This window comes from Salmo trutta, chromosome 5, assembly GCF_901001165.1.
Source record: "Salmo trutta chromosome 5, fSalTru1.1, whole genome shotgun sequence".
Lineage (NCBI taxonomy): Eukaryota > Metazoa > Chordata > Actinopteri > Salmoniformes > Salmonidae > Salmo > Salmo trutta.
Window position 1 is genome coordinate 66,404,144 of NC_042961.1, and position 19,249 is coordinate 66,423,392.

Below are 19,249 nucleotides of genomic sequence, written 5' to 3' on the forward strand. Positions count from 1 at the left end.
GTTTTGTTCAATCAAGTACATATTTATATCAAAAACCAGCTTTTTACATTAGCATGTGACGTTCAGAACTAGTATTCCCACCGAACACTTCCGGTGAATTTACTAAATTACTCACAATAAACGTTCACAAAAACATAATTTTTTTTTAAAGAATTATAGATACAGAACCCCTTTATGCAATCGCGGTGTCCGATTTTAAAATAGCTTTTCGGTGAAAGCACAGTTTGCAATATTCTGAGTAGATAGCTCGCCATCACGAGCTAGCTAATTTGACACCCACCAAGTTTGGTACTCACCAAACTCAGATTTACCAAAAGAAACATTGGATTACCTTTGCTGTTCATCAGAATGCACTCCCAGGACTTCTACTTCAATAACAAATGTTGGTTTGGTTCCAAATAATCCATAGTTATATCCAAATAGCGGCGTTTTGTTCGGGCATTCAAGACACTATCCGAAGGGTGACGAAGGGTGACGCGTATCGTGACAAAAAAATTCAAAATATTCCATTACCGTACTTCGAAGCTTGTCAAACGCTGTTTAAAATCAATTTTTATGTGATTTTTCTCGTAAAATAGCGATAATATTTTGACCGGGAAACCCTGTTTTCGTTCAAAGGTCTCAAAGTTGAAAATGGAGTCGTCTCGTGCACGCGCAAGCCCGTCTCATTGTTCTCAGATCGACCACTTACCAAGTGCGCTACTGTTTTTCAGCCAGAGACTGCAAAGTCATCATTTAACGTTCTGGCGCCTTCTGAGAGCCTATGGGAGCGTTAGAAAATGTCACGTTACAGCAGAGATCATTTGTTTTGGATAGAGATGACAAAGAAGCCCAAGAAATGGTCAGACAGGGTACTTCCTGTACAGAATCTTCTCAGGTTTTGGCTTGCCATTTGAGTTCTGTTATACTCACAGACACCATTCAAACAGTTTTAGAAACTTTTGAGTGTTTTCTATCCAAAGCTACTAATGTGAACATCTGCCTAAAATAATTAGCTTCCTCTTTTAAAAGATAATTCGGAGAATCATAGACGACTCCGTCTTCAGTAACGAGTTTCTGCAAATTATTTTTGTTAGTGTTCCTGTATTGGAGATTCAGGAAGAATTTGGTGCATTTTTCTCCATATTCCATCCAGTTTGCTTTATTTTTGTAATAGATTACATTAGATCGTTCTTGAATAAGTTCCTCAAGTTCTTTTTGTTTTTCCTCTAACTTATTTTGTATCTCTGTAGTATCATTTTTATTGCTATCTACCTGTACTATTAGTTCATGGATTTCCCTTGTTAGTCTTGTCTCTTTAGCCAGAAACGTTTTTTTTTATGGGTGGTGGTCCCCAGCATCAAGATATGTGTCGTCCCAAGTCCTCCTGGCCGTGCTGAAGCTCCAGTTTCAACAGTTCTGCCTGCGGCTATGGAGCCTTGACCTGTTCACCGCACATGCTACCTGTCCCAGACCTGCTGTTTTCAACTCTCTAGAGACAGCAGGAGCGATAGAGATACTCGGAATGATCGGCTATGAAAAGCCAACTGACATTTACTGACTTGTTGACCTGTTGCACCCTCGACAACCACTGTGATTATTATTATTTGACCCTGCTGGTCATCTATGAACATTTGAACATCTTGGCCATGTTCTGTTTTAATCGCCACCCGGCACAGCCAGAAGAGGACTGGCCACCCCTCATAGCCTGGTTCCTCTCTAGGTTTCTTCCTTGGTTCTGGCCTTTCTAGGGAGTTTTTCCTATCCACCGTGCTTCTACACCTGCATTGCTTGCTGTTTGGGGTTTTAGACTGGGTTTCTGTACATCACTTTGTGACATCAGCTGATGTAAGAAGGGCTTTAAAAATACATTTGATTGATTTGATTGATTGCAAGTGATGCACAATCCAGCTACGCTCTGAAGACGCAAGTCTACATGGGCTGAGATGCAAGTTTACGTGGACTGAGTTATAACGTGTGGGCTGTGTCCTGTTCTGGAGAGTGAATTCATGACATTTTGTGACACAAAAAAGGGGAGGGTATAAAGAATGGGGAAAGGGATAGAAAAAAAAACAGAAAACAAAAATTGCCCTACCAACTAACCATACACACATTAAAACATCACCACTATTCCAGTACCTGAACCTGTCTGAACATAGACCCATTAAAACCTCCCACTATTCCACTACCTGAACCTATCTGACTATAGACCCATTAAAATCTCACCACTATTGCACTACTTGACCCTATCTGACCATAGACCCATTAAAACCTCACCACTATTCCACTACATGACCCTATCTGATACTAGACCAATTATAACCTCACCACTATTCCACTACTTGGCCCTATCTGATTCTAGACCCATTAAAACCTCACCACTGTTCCACTACATGACCCTATCTGATACTAGACCCATTATAACCTCATCACTATTCCACTAATTGGCCCTATCTGATTCTAGACCCATTAAAACCTCACCACTATTCCACTACTTGGGTCTATCTTATCCTACAGCAGGCCGGCAGCCTGGGAGAACGGGACACTATCGTTCATCACACCTTGTAACTGTTCTGCTGTAAAATCTCGTAACCCAAGGAGTTTTATGCAGCTGCCACCACAACATACATTTTCTGTGATTTATGTTCTAATCTGCGGTACAGTTGATCACCATGGCTATGAATGCTAAGAAACCAACCTTACTGAAACACGTTATTCCTATCACTCTCTATTGGGAACGGCATACTCACAAGGAGCCTCTCAGGATCCCTCGATACTGGAGCCATCTTCCTCTACTACTCTCTTTACTGCCTATGAAGATACCTTCAGAGAAAATTTCTCAAGTAAAAGTTAAAATCACCCAGTAAAATATTACTTGAGCAAAGGTTTAAAATTATTCCGTTTTAAATATACTGAAGTATCAATATTAAATGTCATTGATCAAATATACTTAAGTATCAAAGCAAAAGTATAAATCATTTCAAATTCCTTTTCTTGTTTTTTTTAAATATAATTATGGATAGCCAGGGGCATACTCCAACACTCAGTCACAATCTACAAACAAAGCATTTGTGTTTAGTGAGTCTGACAGGTCAGAGGCAGCAGGGATGACCATGGACATTCTCTTGATAAGTGTGTGAATTTGACCATTTTTCTGTCCTGCTAATCATTCAAATGTAACGAATACTTTTGGGTGTCAGGGAAAATGTATGGAGTTAAAAGTACATTATTTTCTTTAGGAATGTAGTTAAGTGAAAGTTGTCAAAAATATAAATAGTAAAGTAAAGTTACCCCCCAAAAACGACTTAAGTACTACTTTAAAGTATTTCTACTTAAGTTGTTTACACCACCAGCTAATGGCCAACATCGGGATCTCTCGTTGGGTTAATGAGGCAACTAGTCACACCTGTGACAGGTCCTTTAAAAGGAGAGGTGGAAGAGGTAGACCATAACTCACAGACAACAGAGAGACAACCAGTGAATCCCTTGGAAGAGTGCAGAAGGTGAGCGTGCATCATTATTCAGCTGCATCTCAAATGGTACCTTAATGTTATGTGGCCTGGTCAAACGTAGTGCACTATATACTTGGTACATTTTGTGGAGCGGCCCCCTGGATTTAATAGCGTAGACTAATCCGTACCTTTGCAGTAAATGGGTAGTCTCTGACAATATCTATAATGCTTCCCATTCCTTATGTAGTGCATTGTAGGCCCTCGTCAAAGGTAGTTCACTACATAAGGAGTGAGGAGTCATTTGGGAAGGATACATATTCCTGTGTGCAAGGCTAATCTACTATGTGGTTGAAGAAATGATACTTGCGGCTGTCAGAAGACTAGTAGCACTGTGTTGCGACTACTTGGTTCTTGGGGTCCTCAGGACTGGGTTTAGAAATTGCTGCTTTGGCAGTTATTTAAGGTTTGTACTTACAGTGTTTCCTTAACCTCTCCTCTAGTACCCACAGCCATTCCAGATGATTTAAAATGCTCAACTAATCTCACTCTTGTTCTCTCTCTCAGGAGACTTTCACCATGGCAATATTGACCATCATTCTGCTTGTCAGCACAGCTTTTGCTCTGGGAGGTAAGAGTGACATACCTCACACCTACTCACCAACACTTTAATAAAAACATCTGTTGGTGTTGCTCTGTTCTACTTCACACACATGTAGGTATTAATACGCAGGTGTGAATTGGACATGTGTTTCTATTCATACCCGGTTCTCCAATGGACACCCTCTGAGGGGTCAGCCATTATCAACCGTGACACTGGAGAAATGAAGGTTGTGCCTTGCTGAAGGGCACATAGATGGATATATCAACTTGTCAGCTCACTGACTTGAACTTCTGGCCTTATCTCTAACTGCTAGGCTACCTGCCACTCGTCTAGTTCCAGAGATGTATATTGGTGTCTAGATGCTGGACTGAGGTGTTCTGATATGAATGGCTTGATCTTTGAACTGGATGTATAGTTGCTAGACAATCCAATCATCAGGCAATAACTACAATTTACCCCCACTTTCAGTCTTAGTTTCATCAGCTGTTATATGAAAGACACACTGAATTTTGACTACATAGGCAATATAAACATGTAGCTGAACTTCAATATTTAGCCAGGAAGTACGTAGGTTGCATCTGAAATGGAACTCTATTCTGGCTAATATATATTCTGCCCTTACATTGTCCTGCAGTGTTATTGTATGTCCACATTACAATGTATGTTACCTGTGTCCAGATGCTATAATACGACCCAGGACCCCCTGTGAGGATGCTATAGATGGCGCGGTGATACGACCCAAGACCCCCTGTGAGGATGCTAGAGATGCTGCTATAAATGGCCCAAATGGCGCCTACATCCCCACGTGTGACCACCATGGACAATACACCCCTAAGCAATGTTCGGGCTCTACAGGTTAACACTGACGCACACTAAATTCTCCAATTCAGTTGAATGTGACAATTCAATGTGTTTATATGCAACATGTCTATTTCTGGTAGGTTACTGTTGGTGTGTGACCAGTACTGGACAGAAGATCCAGGGTACAGAGACCCCACCAGGAACTGCTATCACTGCTAGCAACTGTTCCAGCAAGGTGCGTGTGTATATACATACTCATTCACTAAATGTTACTTCTTGCAGCTGGTTCTTGATGTGTCTAATTGTAGATGAAAGGTGTTGGAACTAAGATGTAGAAGACTGACAGTTGTCTTTACTGTACTACAGGAACTGATTCACATTCAATACAAGAAGGAATCCAGAGATTAAACTGTTGATTTACTTACTTTATTGTTGGTGTGATTATCTGAACCAGTCCATTTCTGGGAAATAGAGGAAGGAGTAGGACTGTATTGCCAATACACTTGTGGTTACAGGACATGAAGGCAGTCAAATTCCATGTGACCATGTAGTAGTTAGGCTTCTCCAAGCTCTGATGCTGGTGATGGTCATTAGTAGCCTACCACACTTGCTAACTGCCTGGTACTCAGCACTCTATTGTCCCTCATCAACTCTAATTGGTGGAAATCAGAAAGATGGACAGCTTAGAAGGGGGTTGTGGGGTTTAGTCACGTGCACAGGCAAGGCCTTATTAATGCCTATGGCTCTTGGGTCCATGATATGGGGTGTCAGCCTACTCGGTGACACCCACAGAACAAAACTGAAAGAGTTTACAAATATTAGCATCCTAACTCTGATTGCAGGACTTGGACTGTGGAATCAAATCTGTCAGTATTTCCTTTTTTGTGGATTTCTCTTTATATATTCATTTAACTCTATGGCAGCTTTGGTCCTCCATAGACATCAAAATGTCATTCCAATATATACAGAGTCCACAGTCAAACCATGCTACTCTGAGGCTGAAGAATTGTTCCAGGCCACAGAGGGATGAAAGACCCCTTTACTGAATCTACATCTTCACATTTCACTAAATCATTCCATTGTTTGCTTCATGCATTATATCATCCTGTAAAATAAAGTACATGCTCTATAACTGTATGTCTTCATTATTTAAACTCTGTCTACCTTCAGATGAGGCTTGTGTGAAAAGCAAAAGAATTGCCATTTTTTCTTTTGATGGTGGGGTCATATCAGTGTCTTTTGAAGAATGTTCTGGGATTTTCACCCTCATTATTCCCAAAAGGTCTTAATGATGAAATGCCTATTTATGTTGTAAATGTGAACATGAATTAATGCTGCCACTTTAGTCTACTCATGTTTTATTCTTGTACAGAACCCAATGATTAATGACAACTTACTTGGTAGGTCGATGTCTTGTTTGACACGTTATGTACACACTTTATTAGAATACTCATGCGCATTGTTATTTTTGGGTAACACTTATATTCTCTCATACTCCAACCCCATTGGCTGCATTGAACGGATGTGTTTGGAGCAGTCTACATAGAGGTGCAGGTTGTGAAACACTGAAAGATCTAACGAGGCCGATCCTTAGAGCAGTGAGACTAGCATGTACGGTGCTCTTCCTCATCTTATTCAACTAAAACCATGCAACAAAGAGATGTGCGAGTGCCTTTTGAATCCTAGTCAGAGTACAATAAAAATGTGGGGTTTAACTAGAGTTCTAAGGTCCGCAGTTCTTTGAAGAACCTTACGGTTCTTGGCACTGAAAATGGCCTAGAAGGTTAATCCAAGAACCCCAAGGAAGATGGGGTTCATCAAGGAACCTACCTGCCCAACAAACATTTAAATGGACAGTAGCAGGCGCTTAACTGAAATGGAAAGATCAAGGTGAGGTTTGTCCCTTATGATCTAAATATAGTTTGTTACCATCTATTTTCCTGTGTGTTCATGTTAAACAGAGAATGGACACAATTCAATGGATAATCATAAGGTTAGCTGTATTGCGTGCAGAAGACTTGTCTGCAGGTATACAGATGAGGCATGTCAAAGTTTATGTAGAGCACATTTACCATCCTTTAACTTCTTAGGGCTAGGGGGCAGTATTGAGAATTTTGAAAAAAAATATGTGCCCATTTTTAACTGCCTCCTACACCAACTCAGAAGCTAGAATATGCATATTGTTCAGGTTTGGATAGAAAACACTGAATTTTCTAAAACTGTTTGAATGGTGTCTAAGTATAAACTGAACTCAGATGGCAGTCAAAACCCTGAGACAAATTCTGACAGGAAGTGGATACCTGATGTGTTGAATTACGTTTAAGCCTATGCCATTGAAACACACAGGGGCTTATTAATCGTTGAGCACTTCCTATGGCTTCCACTAGATGTCACCAGTCTTTACAAAGTGTTTTGAGTCTTATACTGTGAGATCTGACCGAACAAGAGCCATGGAACGGTGGTGGCCGATTAGACTCTGGCGCGCGAGTTCATCTTGGGTACTCGTTCCAATCGTCCGCCTTTATTATTCATGTTCTGGTTAAAAAAGGCACTAATGATTTATGCTATACAACGTTTGACATGTTGAACGAACGTAAATATTTTTTCCCCCTCGTTCATGAAGTAAAGTCCGGCGGGCATAGATCATGTGCTAACAACACGGAGCTTTTTGGACATAAATTATGAGCTTTTTCAAACAAAACTACATTCGTTATGGACCTGGGATTCCTGGAAGTGACATCTGATGAAGAGAATCAAAGGTAATGGATTATTTACATAGTATTTTCGATTTTAGATCTCTCCAACATGGCGGTTAGTCTGTATCGCAAAGCGTATTTTTCTGGGCGCAGTGCTCAGATTATTGCAAAGTGTGATTTCCCAGTAAGGTTATTTTTAAATCTGGCAATCCGGTTGCGTTCAAGAGATGTAAATCTATAATTCTTTGAATGACAATATAATATTTTACCAATGTTTTCGAATAGTAATTATTTAATTTGTTGTGCTGATTTGACTGGCGGTTATTGGAGGCAAATGACTTCCTGAACATCAACGCCATAGTAAAACGCTGTTTTTGGATATAAATATGAACTTGATAGAACTAAAAATGCATGTATTGTCTAACATAATGTCCTAGGAGTGTCATCTGATGGAGATTGTCAAAGGTTAGTGCATAATTTTAGCTGGTTTTCTGCTTTTGGTGATGCCTGTCTTTGAATTGACAAAACATTACACACAGCTATTGTCAATGTACTCTCCTAACATAATCTAACTTTATGCTTTCGCCGTAAAGCCTTTTTGAAATCGGACAACGTGGTTAGATTAACTCAATGAATACCACATAGGACTCTACATTATGGACAAGGTATGAAAGCTATTAGCAAAAGTTCTGTCACCACAAAAATCAAGGCATGAATTCTGTCGTGTGCTTGTTAATCTGTATAATAATGTTCAGGGTTCAGACTTTGACCTGCCTACACCGCTGAATATAACGGGAATCCTGTTCTGCAGTGCACGGTGTCGTGTCTTTGGGCACCATTAACTGAAGACATGTTTATCAAAATAACTCCCTGTTATTATTATTACGCGTTTAAACTGATTAATCGTTTAACTGTAATTAACTAGGAGATCGGGGCACCAAGGAAAATATTCAGATTACAAAGTTATAATTTTGCTAATATAACTTTCCTATATTATAACATATATTATATTACAGTATAGGCCGATTATCTTCTGGTTTAAATGGTGTATTTTACCTCGCGTCCAGTCTCATTCCAAACGTCGTAAATTGTTGTATCTGCACAAATCCAGCCTTTACTAAAAGTCATCCATACATCAATTGTCTTAAAATAATTGATTTACTAAACTAAGTAATTCACAGAAAGCATACAAACAGTTGGTTATCGTTACAAAGCATTGGTGGAGTAATGTGCCCTAGTGGGCTAAACCGGCATGGCTGGTGTCTTAAAACAAAGGGTCATAAAGGGCAGCTGAGAAGACACTACAGAGTTGATAAATATTAACAATTGATATGCTAATCCTTTGCACGTGAATGCTCACTCATTCGGAAACAATTGCGATCAATATATATATTTACACTCAGTGTGTCGTCGATCTTCGTTGGAAAGGTCGTTCTGTTGGAGTTCTCTCTCTCTTCGTTAGAAAGGGTCTTTCAAAGCGACATTCATTAATGTCGTTATAGAATGGGTGTTTCGTCTGTCTTCGCGTTCGATGATATCGAGTACTTAGCTGCAGACTAATAATATAGACTTCTTATTCTGTCGGTATCGATAGTCTAAAAGTTAACCACGTGGTGTAGTTAACTTTCAGTAGAGGAATTGGATGGTCAAACCTATTGGCCAACTCGTCATGGAGTGGAGGCCTGGTCTGATGAAAGAAAATCAGGGTGGGGGTTTTATACGTGAACATAGAACAGGCTTGTCACATGACGCCTGGTCCTGTCTGTGTCCCTGGGGGGGCGTGCCAATGACCGATTTAACTTCTTTGGGATAGGGGGCAGTATTTTCACATCAAATTAAAATCGTACCCGATTTAATCTGGTTACTACTTCTGCCCAGTAACTAGAATATGCATATAATTATTGGCTTTGGATAGAAAACACCCTAAAGTTTCTAAAACTGTTTGAATGGTGTCTGTGAGTATAACAGAACTCCTATGGCAGGCAAAAACCTGAGAAGATTTCATGCAGGAAGTGGCCTGTCTGACAAGGTGTTGTTCTTGCTTCTGTTTATTGAAGAGTCAGGATCTTAGCTGTAACTTGACACTTCCTACGGCTCCAATAGGCTCTCAGAGCCCGGGAAAAACCTGAACGATGACGAGGCAGCCTCAGGCTGAAAGACATAATCGCCTTTGCCAAGTGATCTATCAGAGGAGAATGGAATTTGGCGCGTGCCCGATTCGACCCCGTGCACTATTTTCTTTCGGCTGTTTACCTAATTGCAGATTCCCGGTCGAAATATTATCGCTTTTTTACGAGAAAAATGGCATAAAAATTGATTTTAAACAGCGGTTGACATGCTTCGAAGTACGGTAATGAAATATTTAGAAATCTTTTGTCACGAAATGCGCCGTGCGCATGACCGTTATTTACCATTGGGATAGTGTCTAGAACGCACGAACATAACATCGCTGTTGGAACATAACTATGGATTATTTTGGACCAAACCTACATTTGTTATTTAAGTAGAAGTCCTGGGAGTGCATTCTGACAAAGAACAGGAAAGGTAATCAAACTTTTCTAATAGTAAATGTGATTTTGGTGAAGGCTAAACTTGGTGGGTGTCTAAATAGCTAGCCCTGTGATGCCGGGCTATCTACTCAGAATATTGCAAAATGTGCTTCATCCGAAAAGCTATTTTAAAATCGGACATATCGAGTGCATAGAGTAGTAATATATCTATAATTCTTAAAATAATTGTTATTCTTTTTGTTACGTTTATCGTGAGTAATTTAGTAAATTGTTAGTAAATTCCCCGGAAGTTGGGGGGGTATGCTAGTTCTGAACATCACATGCTAATGTAAAAAGCTAGTTTTTGATATGAATATGAACTTGATTGAACAAAACATGCATGCATTGTATAACATGTCCTAGGTGTGTCATCTGATGAAGATCAAAGGTTAGTGCTGCATTTAGCTGTCTTCTGGGTTTTTGTGACATATGCTAGCTTGAAAAATGGGTGTCTGATTATTTCTGGCTGGGTACTCTGCTGACATAATCTAATGTTTTGCTTTCGTTGTAAAGCCTTTTTGAAATCGGACAGTGTGGTGAGATTAACGAGAGTCTTGTCTTTAAATAGCTGTAAAATAGTCATATGTTTGAGAAATTGAAGTAACAGCATTTCAAAGGTTTTGAAAATCGCGCCACAGGATTCAACTGGCTGTTACGTAGGTGGGACAAATTCGTCCCGCCGGTCCTAGACAGGTTAAGCTTTGATCAGAAATATGTTCTCACATTATCACTACATAGCATCTCAACGTATTCCAAAAAGCTTTATCCTTATTAATACAACCATTTAGATGCAAGTCCCATATCTGGGGCTATTATATAAACCTTAGTATGGTACTATTGTCTCCAATGGGTATCACAAAATTGTACCAAGCGGACCAGTTCGTAGCTGGACCCTTCACCGATCTTTTATACCTTCTCCAGAACATAATGGTCGTTCGGTTCTCCAATTCTGTGAGTTGGAAGAATTCTTTGTCTCTCTATGAAACCCCTCTGTCTCAACTGTGGCCGGTTAGGCAGGACATTTCCTATGGAATTTACGACCGCCTTCACAGGGCCTGGGTAGGGAGATGGTGCAAGGGGAGGGGTCAACTGTGCTCAAAGAGGGCAACGGTGAACATTCTGGCTATGGATAGAGAACAGCAACACCCCAGATATCAAATGATGACCTTGCATGTCACCTCAGGATTTTATTTTCTCTTCAAGGATCACTTATAAAGGGGTTCTTTGAACATGGGGTTTCTTTAAAATTGTAACTAGGGGGAACCCCTAACGGATACTCCAGGAACCTGCGCAGCACAGATGTCAAAGGCACTGCATCTCAGTGCAAGAGGAGTCACTACAGTACCTGGTTCATCTCCAGGCTGTAGCACATTCAGTCGTGATTCGGAGTCCTATAGGGCGGCGCACAATTGGCGTAGCGCCGTCCAGAGTAGGTTGTCATGGTAAACAAGTGGACTTGCCTAGGTGAATAAAAACCACCTGTTTTTAGAGTGGTGACAAAGGACAGGCATAACGCTTAATGACCTTCTCAGTTCTTTAACACACAACTTAAGAAACATTTATAATCAAAAGAACTTCATGACAGGTTAAACATGTCTTTTCAACCGTCAGTATCCTAAACATATTGCGGCATTTCACAGGTCTACATTAACATAAAGTTAAGTCCTGGTGGCGCAGTCAAGCATGGCACTTGCAACATTGGGGTTGTGGGTTTGAGTCCCACAGGGGACCAGTAAGAGAAAGTACTAACTACAACGCATCATTCATGTTCAATGACTCATGAGACAAAATAGTGTACACGTTTTATTGGCTGCAAACAACTCCTCAACATTTGTGTAGTAACTGAAACGTCATTTAGCAGCAAAGTATTTGACGTTACCATGAAGTATTGAGGATGCAGACACTACGGAATAGCATTGCTGCTTTTAATGTATAGTCTGGCGAAGCGGCAGGAGTCTCAGGGAGCACACCGAGGGCAAGCTCCTTCCACATAAAGCATTGTTCCAGCGCTTTTGACCTGAAGACGAAACACAGAACCAAAATATTCAGCTGTACACAAGACACACAACAGTAGGAAAGTGTACATGAGAGTCAATTGTTAAATGAACTGGGAATAAAGTTTAATTTGATGACTGGATCAATGAATGATACTGGGATTACTGTACCTCCAAAGTTGATATGAATACAAGTCTCTCCGGCACCAACATTGCCGGGCCTTCCTTTTGCCCAGTTCTGGTGATCAAAGTCAGAGCCATCGCTCCAGAACCACCGCCTGTCCTGAGGGGGGAAAGTGGGATTCAGAATACAAACTAAATGTAGTCGTTCCTCTACCACCTGAAACAACAAAACAGTTAAAGCTACCACTACTTCAAAACCCTCCGACTGGGACTGTTGCTTGTGTAAAGAACAACGTGGAGTCTAATCCTCACATCTGCAATCATCCATATGCATTTCAAAGACCATACACATGTTTACAAGAACATTTATACTTACCTAGAACCGTTTCACATCTGTATAAAAGCCTCCTACTTAAGTTGACAGTTAAATGTAATTTAGTAGATTTTCTCTCATCTAGGACTTACAGGATCAATTAGGTTAAGGGCGTTGCTCAAGGGCACGTCAGATTTCACGGAGTGAGCTCTGGGATTCAAACTACCAGCCTTGCCTTTATTGGCCCCATGGTCTTAACGGCTAGGCTACCTAAGTACTCTTGATATTTTATGTGGAACCCAGTACAGTAGCTGTTAACAAGCAGCAGCTACTCTTCCTGGGGTCCACACAATATAGCATTACACAACTCAGATAGAATTACTAAAAATAATTACAGGTGCCAACATGCCACACCTCACGTTTATTTTTTTAATCCAGGTCTGCTCTTCACTTGAGCAATATGAGATGGAACGGAGTTCCTTGCAGTAATGCTCTATAGAACACTTGCTTAATGGTCCCACCTTAACAGAATAAATCCACCAATCCAGGTAGGAGGGAAACCAACAGTCTTGACCAAGACCAAAGCCTGTAGAAACTCCTCCTCCGCGGAGCTGTGCACAGATGACAGGTTTGCGCCAAGGTACTTCACAACGTTGGGTACAGACACCAGTTTATCACCAAGGGACACACAGTTCCGCTAGAGAAGAAAGTATTTATTTAACTAGGCAAGTCAATTAAAAAACATTATATACAGCAACAGCCAAGCAGTAGATGGGAACAAAGACATTTCATGTATAAGCCAGTGTTGCTGAGAATTTGTCTTCTGGACTTGACAATCACAACTAATAACCTTTTAAAAATATTCTCTTAAAAAGATATTAGTTCACCTCCGTCTAAACCATGTCCTGTGGCTTCTAGTATACAGGAGGCACGACTCCACATTAAATATGTATAGAAAATTCCCATCTTAAAGGGAAGTTAAGTATTTCACATCAGTCATGTGTTGCCATTTAAGAAAGTATTACCGTTAAGGTAATGTCAAAGAGCTAATTTCAACTACACTTCCACTTCAAATTCACACTAGATGGTAAGGGTTATACCTCTGCTTCAGGCCAGCTCCTTGTAGTCTTTACAAACATTAAGCAGCGTGATCCATATTTGGTCCAACCGGAAGGACACAAGTCTTCTTCTAGAATTGAATCTGTAAGGAGAAGTTACATGTGGCTTTAAACGCCAGTGTACAAATCACAGGTACAATATTACTTGGAGATCAGTCAGTCACCTATGTTACAATAAAAATACAGAATGAGTCAAGGAAAGTGGACTCTTACTTGCATCTCCTAGAGCAAAGGCAGCACTGAGAATCAGAAGACTGGTCAACATGGTCATGGAGTCTCCTGAGAGAATAAAGAGTGAAGCCATCAAAACAGATTCAACTCCACATACAGTAGATTAGAAGAGGAATATATCTGCTCTCCTAAATGCCAACCTATTCCCTAAGCAGGGCTGAGGAGAACTTCTGGGCAGGTATTTCTCTCCACTCACACTGGGGTAAAACAGGCCTAGTTCCCAACTGTAGAAATGCCCTGCAGCTTGGCTATTGACAAATCTGTCAGAATGCAGGCATTATGGTTGAACCATATTCAGTTCTGGTTCTTTTATTGTCCAACAAAAAATAAAAGCATAATATTAAAGGCTGGCAGGTAAGGCTTAGTGGCTTGTAACACCAGTAGGTAGGGTGAAATGGCCATCAGGAAAGGCTGTGATAACATGTGGTGCTGGATAGAATACACACATTAACATACGACTGACCAGTAAGTTACACCACAGCCCAATATTAGACCTATTAATTAATGAAGCAAGGTCTAAGGACATTCCATAGCAACAGCTTGCTAGACAACATGGTTCAATGAGGTACCTGCTAGCAGCATGGGTTCCACCTCTATAGAACCATCCATAATACACATGGTTCTGATAAATCACCATTTACAGCACTGTTCAATAACTAAATCTAGTTTATACACTACAATCCAAATATGGCTGCCAATGTTGTGTTCTGGCTTTGCACGTCCATGTTTCTTCAGTATGGCCCAACATGGTGCCCATATGGTGAGGTGGATTAGCTAGACAGCTGAGCACAACATGGAATCCATGTTTGTTTTTTTTTGGGGGGGGGGGTGAAAGTAAATTAGCATTTCATAGTTTCTTGTTCACTGAGACAGTGCAAAAGGCAACCAACCAGAACATTGATGTAAGACACATTCTGCTAGCAGGTACCATCATTGGACCATTTCTCATCTCACAGCTGTAACAAGTCCCTTACAGTTAAATTAAAGGTCTAATACTGGGCTAGCAACACCATAACAATACACAAGCTAGGATGAAGAGGACATTATGCCACAACACAGGAAATTAAAAACATAATGTTTCAAAAGCAGGAACTTACTTTAGCCAACCAACAACAGGACCAGTAAAGGAACTGGGACACTACAAATACTGAACAAACCCAGGTAGAACAAGCTGCTTTTATACAAAGGAATGGAAGAGTAATTGGTGATTAGCAGAGTGAGTTCAGGTGTGGTGAGCAAGCAGGAGAGGGGCGTGTCCAGAAGGTAATTGGGAGTTTGTGGAATAAGCCTTATCCTTCAAAACAAGTACACTACATTGTCCAGAGCAACATATTCACTTTGGGCTCTGGTCAAAAGTAGTGCACTTCATAGGGAATAGAGGGCTATTTGGGATACATTCACATACAGTATTAGATGAACAGTGTTGAAATCTCACTTTCTGAAATCCTGCCTGTGAGTTGAGTTCTAAGTCTCCCACCTCTCTATTTTATGGACAGATCCAGTCAGACCCCTCCCTCTCGAGTTTTGTGAGGAGGTTGGTGGAGACGGCGGAATCAAAAGTGTCGTTTGAAGTTGAAAGCAAGTTGAGTACAGTTTGCGAAAAAGATGAGTGGAGAACAGTGAAGTCCAAGAATGGAACAAAGGGTTTCAAATTGTTGTGGAAAATGAGTCGGATTAATCGTTGTTTGTTGGAGTACGTGATGTCATCACGTAACTATAAAGCTTCAATATTTTAATTATAAAAGCAAAGTTTTTTATTTTAACTTTATTATGCCCACTGCATGCAATTTTTTTATAATCAAACAAACACTTATACAAAACACAGGGCTGAAACCCATTCAAAAGAGCGAAGAGTACCTTGAATAAATACACGGGACGAGACTCGTAATCATCTATGCACAATGCAAGCGGCACGAACGCCAACACAACAAGGCACAGGTTTTCACACCACCAACTACCAATGGACATTGGAACAATACATCGATTGAGAACAAAGGGCACACTTAAACGTTTATTAATCAGGGGAGAATATGGGGACCATGTGTGGGTAATGACACAGTTCAGTTCCTAGAGGCCGGTGACTTAGACCTCCGAAACTGGTGCACGGAAAGAGCAACAGTACCGGAGGGATCCGTGACAGAGAGGTTAAGGAAACCCTGTGTTAGCTACAAAAATGATGCAACTGCTAAGGCAGCATTTTCTCAACTCGGTCCTGGTCATCCCAGGTATCATCTCTTCAACTACATACAATAGATTCACCTAGCACACAGGAACATGGATGCTTCCCAAAAGGCTTCTTATCCGCTATGTAGTGCAGTACTTTGGACCAGGACCCACAGTGAACTAAATAGAGAATAGCTCAGGGCCACAAAGGTAATATGGGCCCTTGTCTAAGTAGCTCACTACATAGGGAATAGGAGGTCAGTTGGGACGCAGACAGGGACAGTATTAGATGAACAGATGTTGGAATCTCACCTTCTGAAGTCTTCAGTTGTAGCTTCACTTCTTCAGAGATCTTCAAAGGTCTTCACTGGGTCTCTCTCTCTCTCTGTCCTGCCTGTGAGTTGAGTTGAGTTGAGTTCTAGTGTCTCTCTCTGTCCTGCCCGTGAGTTGAGTTCTACCTCTCCCTCCTCTCCTTTTTAAGGACCCGTCCAGTCAGACCCCTCCCTCTATTTTTCTCAATCTATCTCTCATCCTTCAAACCTCCGCATACTTTCTGTCCAGCCCAAAACCTGCTAGACATGTCGATATCTACCTGTTTGACAGGGTTGGGGTCAATTCAAAGTGAAGGTATTCAACTTTTGTAACACATTCATGTCTTGCATATTGGGTCACAATATGGTTATGAAGATACTTAATTCTACCTAATTGAAGCTGAGGAAGATGTAGTCTGAAGTGCATTATAATGTCTTGGAAACACAATGACATTTCAGAATGAGATAAATAATGAGCAGGAAAACCTTTTGTCATCATTGTGATGTCAGCAGATAGACTTTAGACGCAGCATAACGTTAACTATAAGCTCTGGAATGTTACATTCATTTTAATTAACTGCCAACCCTGCTGTCTGTCTTATTGACCTTTTGCCCCAGAATGTTGGGCATCTGATCGTAGAGCTCCAATGAATAGCAACTGTCGTCAAGTCCAACACCTTGGACAAGCTCATGTTTAAAACACATGAAATCCATTGAGATGATTACAAAAAGGTAGAGTTTTCATTGAAAAACAAATAGTTTCAAATGGCTAAATATTTCAACAGCGCACCAGGGATACTTGCTACTGTGATTCCTGAAATGCAGAGTCTGTTGGGTATTTTTTCAAATACGAAATGATTATTTTGTTTGCTGGCTCAGCTGGTTAGCGAGCTCTGTCTCATTGACAACCCAATGTTGCTGATGGCCAGCTATCTATCCTGTTAATATAACTTGTTTTGTTAGCTAGGTAAGTTAGCCATGTTATGAACCAAGTCTCATCTGCTGTCGACATAAGGATTCCATTTGAGAGCACTAGCTAGTTAGCTCCAAAAGTGGTTGGTAACTTTTGGCTGCATGCTGACAGTGCATTCAGAGCCATTAATTTATATAAATCGCCGTGTATTTTTTCCAGAGTTTCCTGGTCTTTGCATTAAGAAGATATTAATTTCCAGCATCTTTCAGACCGTTGAAAAAAAAAGAAAAGAAAAGAGGACCGGCACAGCCTGCCCCACCGCTCCCAATGATTCTCAGCTAGCGGTGGCTAATGTTAGCAGACGTTTGTAGTACGTTTTTACATCATCGTAGTGCAAAAGTATTGTGCAAGAAATACCACAATCTCAGTGTAATTTAATTTAAAACAGTCTGCAAGATGAGAGGTGATAGATCAATGTCTTAAGGCTAAAGACGAGGCAGCATTCTTTTGTGAGGAGCAGAGAAGGTGGGAGAGGGTGAATAGCTAGCGTGCCTTTTCTTTGTGAGGGTCAAGCCTCTCTTTCACCAAACCTTGTCATCAAGGTGACTTTCTGTATTTCTGGAAGAACACGACAATGGAATAGATGGATGAGTTGTGTCCCAAATAGAACCCTGTTCCCTATATAGTGGACTAGCTGTGACCCTATAGGCCCTGGTTAAAAGCAGTGTACTATGTAGGGAATATCTTGCAATAGGATTACTGTGAAAGATGGTTCCTATTGTACCCCTGTAGCAAAATATGTTGTCTTAAAAGGTTAATTTAAAGGGATGTTCAGTATTTCACATCAGTCATGTGTTGCCGTTTAAGAAAGTATCACCTTTAAGGTAATGTAAAAGGAGCTAATTTCAACTGCACTGTCCCTCCAAATTCACAGTAGATGGTAAGGGCGAAACCTCTGCTTCAGGCCAGCTCCTTGTAGTCTTTACAAACATTTAGCAGCTTGATCCATATTTGGTCCAACCGGAAGGACACAAGTCTTCTTCTAGAATTGAATCTGTAAGGAGAAGTTACATGTGGCTTTAAAGGCCAGTGTACAAATCACAGCTACAATGTTATTTGAAGATCAGTCAGTCACCTATTCTACATAAAAATACAGAATGAGTGAAGAAAAGTGGACTCTTACTTGCATCTCCTAGAGCAAAGGCAGCACTGAGAATCAGAAGCCTAGTTCCCAAATGTAGAAATGCCCTGCAGCTTTGGCTATTTCCAAATCTGTCAGAATGCAGGCATTATGGTTGAACCATATTCAGTTCTGGTTCTTTTATTGTCCAACAAAAAATAAAAGCATAATATTAAAGGCTGGCAGGTAAGGCTTAGTGGCTTGTAACACCTGTAGGTAAGGTGAAATGGCCATCAGGAAAGTCTGTGATAACTCAGATTGTTGCAAAGTGTGCTCTCCCTGTAAAGTTATTTGGAAATCTGTCAAAGCGTTTGCATTCAGGAGATGTTAAATGAGGTACCTGCTGGCAGCATGGGTCCCACCTCTGAAGATCCATCCTTAATACGCTAGATGGTTCTGGTAAGTCACCAGTTACAGCACTGAGCTGTGATCAATAACTCGTGTTGTGAGGGGGGTTAGCAAGACAGCTGAGCAAACATGGAATGAATCTGTTTGAATTTGAGGGTGGGGGGGGGTAAAAAAAACAGCATTTCATAGTTTCTTGTTCACTGAGACTCAGTGCAAAGGGCAACCGAGCAGAACAGTCTACAGGATTATAGATGTAAGAGACATTCTGCTAGCAGGTACCATCATTGGACCATGTCTCATCTCACAAGCTGTAACAAGTCCCTTACAGATAAATTAAAGGTCTAATACTGGGCTAGCAACACCATATGCTACACAAGCTAGGATGAACAGGATATTATGCCACAATGCAGGAAATTAAAACCCTTTAAATGTTTCAATAGCAGGAAGGTACTTTAGCCAACCAACAACAGAACCAAT

The 19,249-nt window shown here is 40.7% G+C and overlaps 2 protein-coding genes across 5 annotated transcripts; one reads left to right on the top strand and one right to left on the bottom strand.

Annotated features, from left to right (window-relative positions):
- Window positions 1–3,394: 3,394 nt before the first annotated feature.
- Window positions 3,395–5,044, top strand: LOC115195019 (equistatin-like; the record flags this gene model as incomplete). The annotated part of the gene is made up of 4 exons (XM_029754919.1): window positions 3,395–3,482; window positions 3,996–4,059; window positions 4,711–4,887; window positions 4,974–5,044. Coding segments are annotated over exons 2-4 (300 nt in total), but the record flags the coding sequence as incomplete, so codon positions are not given.
- A 6,824-nt stretch (window positions 5,045–11,868) lies between these two features.
- On the bottom strand, window positions 11,869–19,249 carry LOC115194825 (ladderlectin-like). 4 transcript variants are annotated; one of them, XM_029754742.1, is made up of 6 exons: window positions 19,224–19,249; window positions 13,840–13,905; window positions 13,609–13,709; window positions 13,030–13,205; window positions 12,244–12,355; window positions 11,869–12,095 (listed from the first exon to the last, which is right to left on the bottom strand). In XM_029754742.1, the coding sequence occupies exons 2-6, from the start codon at window positions 13,895–13,897 to the stop codon at window positions 12,036–12,038; spliced, it is 507 nt and encodes a 168-aa protein (XP_029610602.1). In that variant the 5' UTR covers window positions 13,898–13,905; window positions 19,224–19,249; the 3' UTR covers window positions 11,869–12,035. The 4 variants fall into 4 exon arrangements, with proteins under 4 accessions (XP_029610602.1, XP_029610600.1, XP_029610599.1 ...); XM_029754740.1 differs by lacking the exon at window positions 19,224–19,249 and adding an exon at window positions 16,333–16,459; XM_029754739.1 differs by lacking the exon at window positions 19,224–19,249 and adding an exon at window positions 14,955–15,051.

Bases quoted from the DNA above. Each gene is read 5' to 3' on its own strand.
- LOC115194825 (XM_029754742.1), bottom strand. From the start codon at position 13,897: ATGACCATGTTGACCAGTCTTCTGATTCTCAGTGCTGCCTTTGCTCTA. The intron at 13,710-13,839 runs GTAAGAGTCCAC...TTCTCCTTACAG, and splicing joins CTTTGCTCTAGGAGATGCAA to ATTCAATTCTAGAAGAAGAC. The intron at 13,206-13,608 runs GTATAACCCTTA...TTTCTTCTCTAG, and splicing joins GGAGCTGGCCTGAAGCAGAG to CGGAACTGTGTGTCCCTTGG.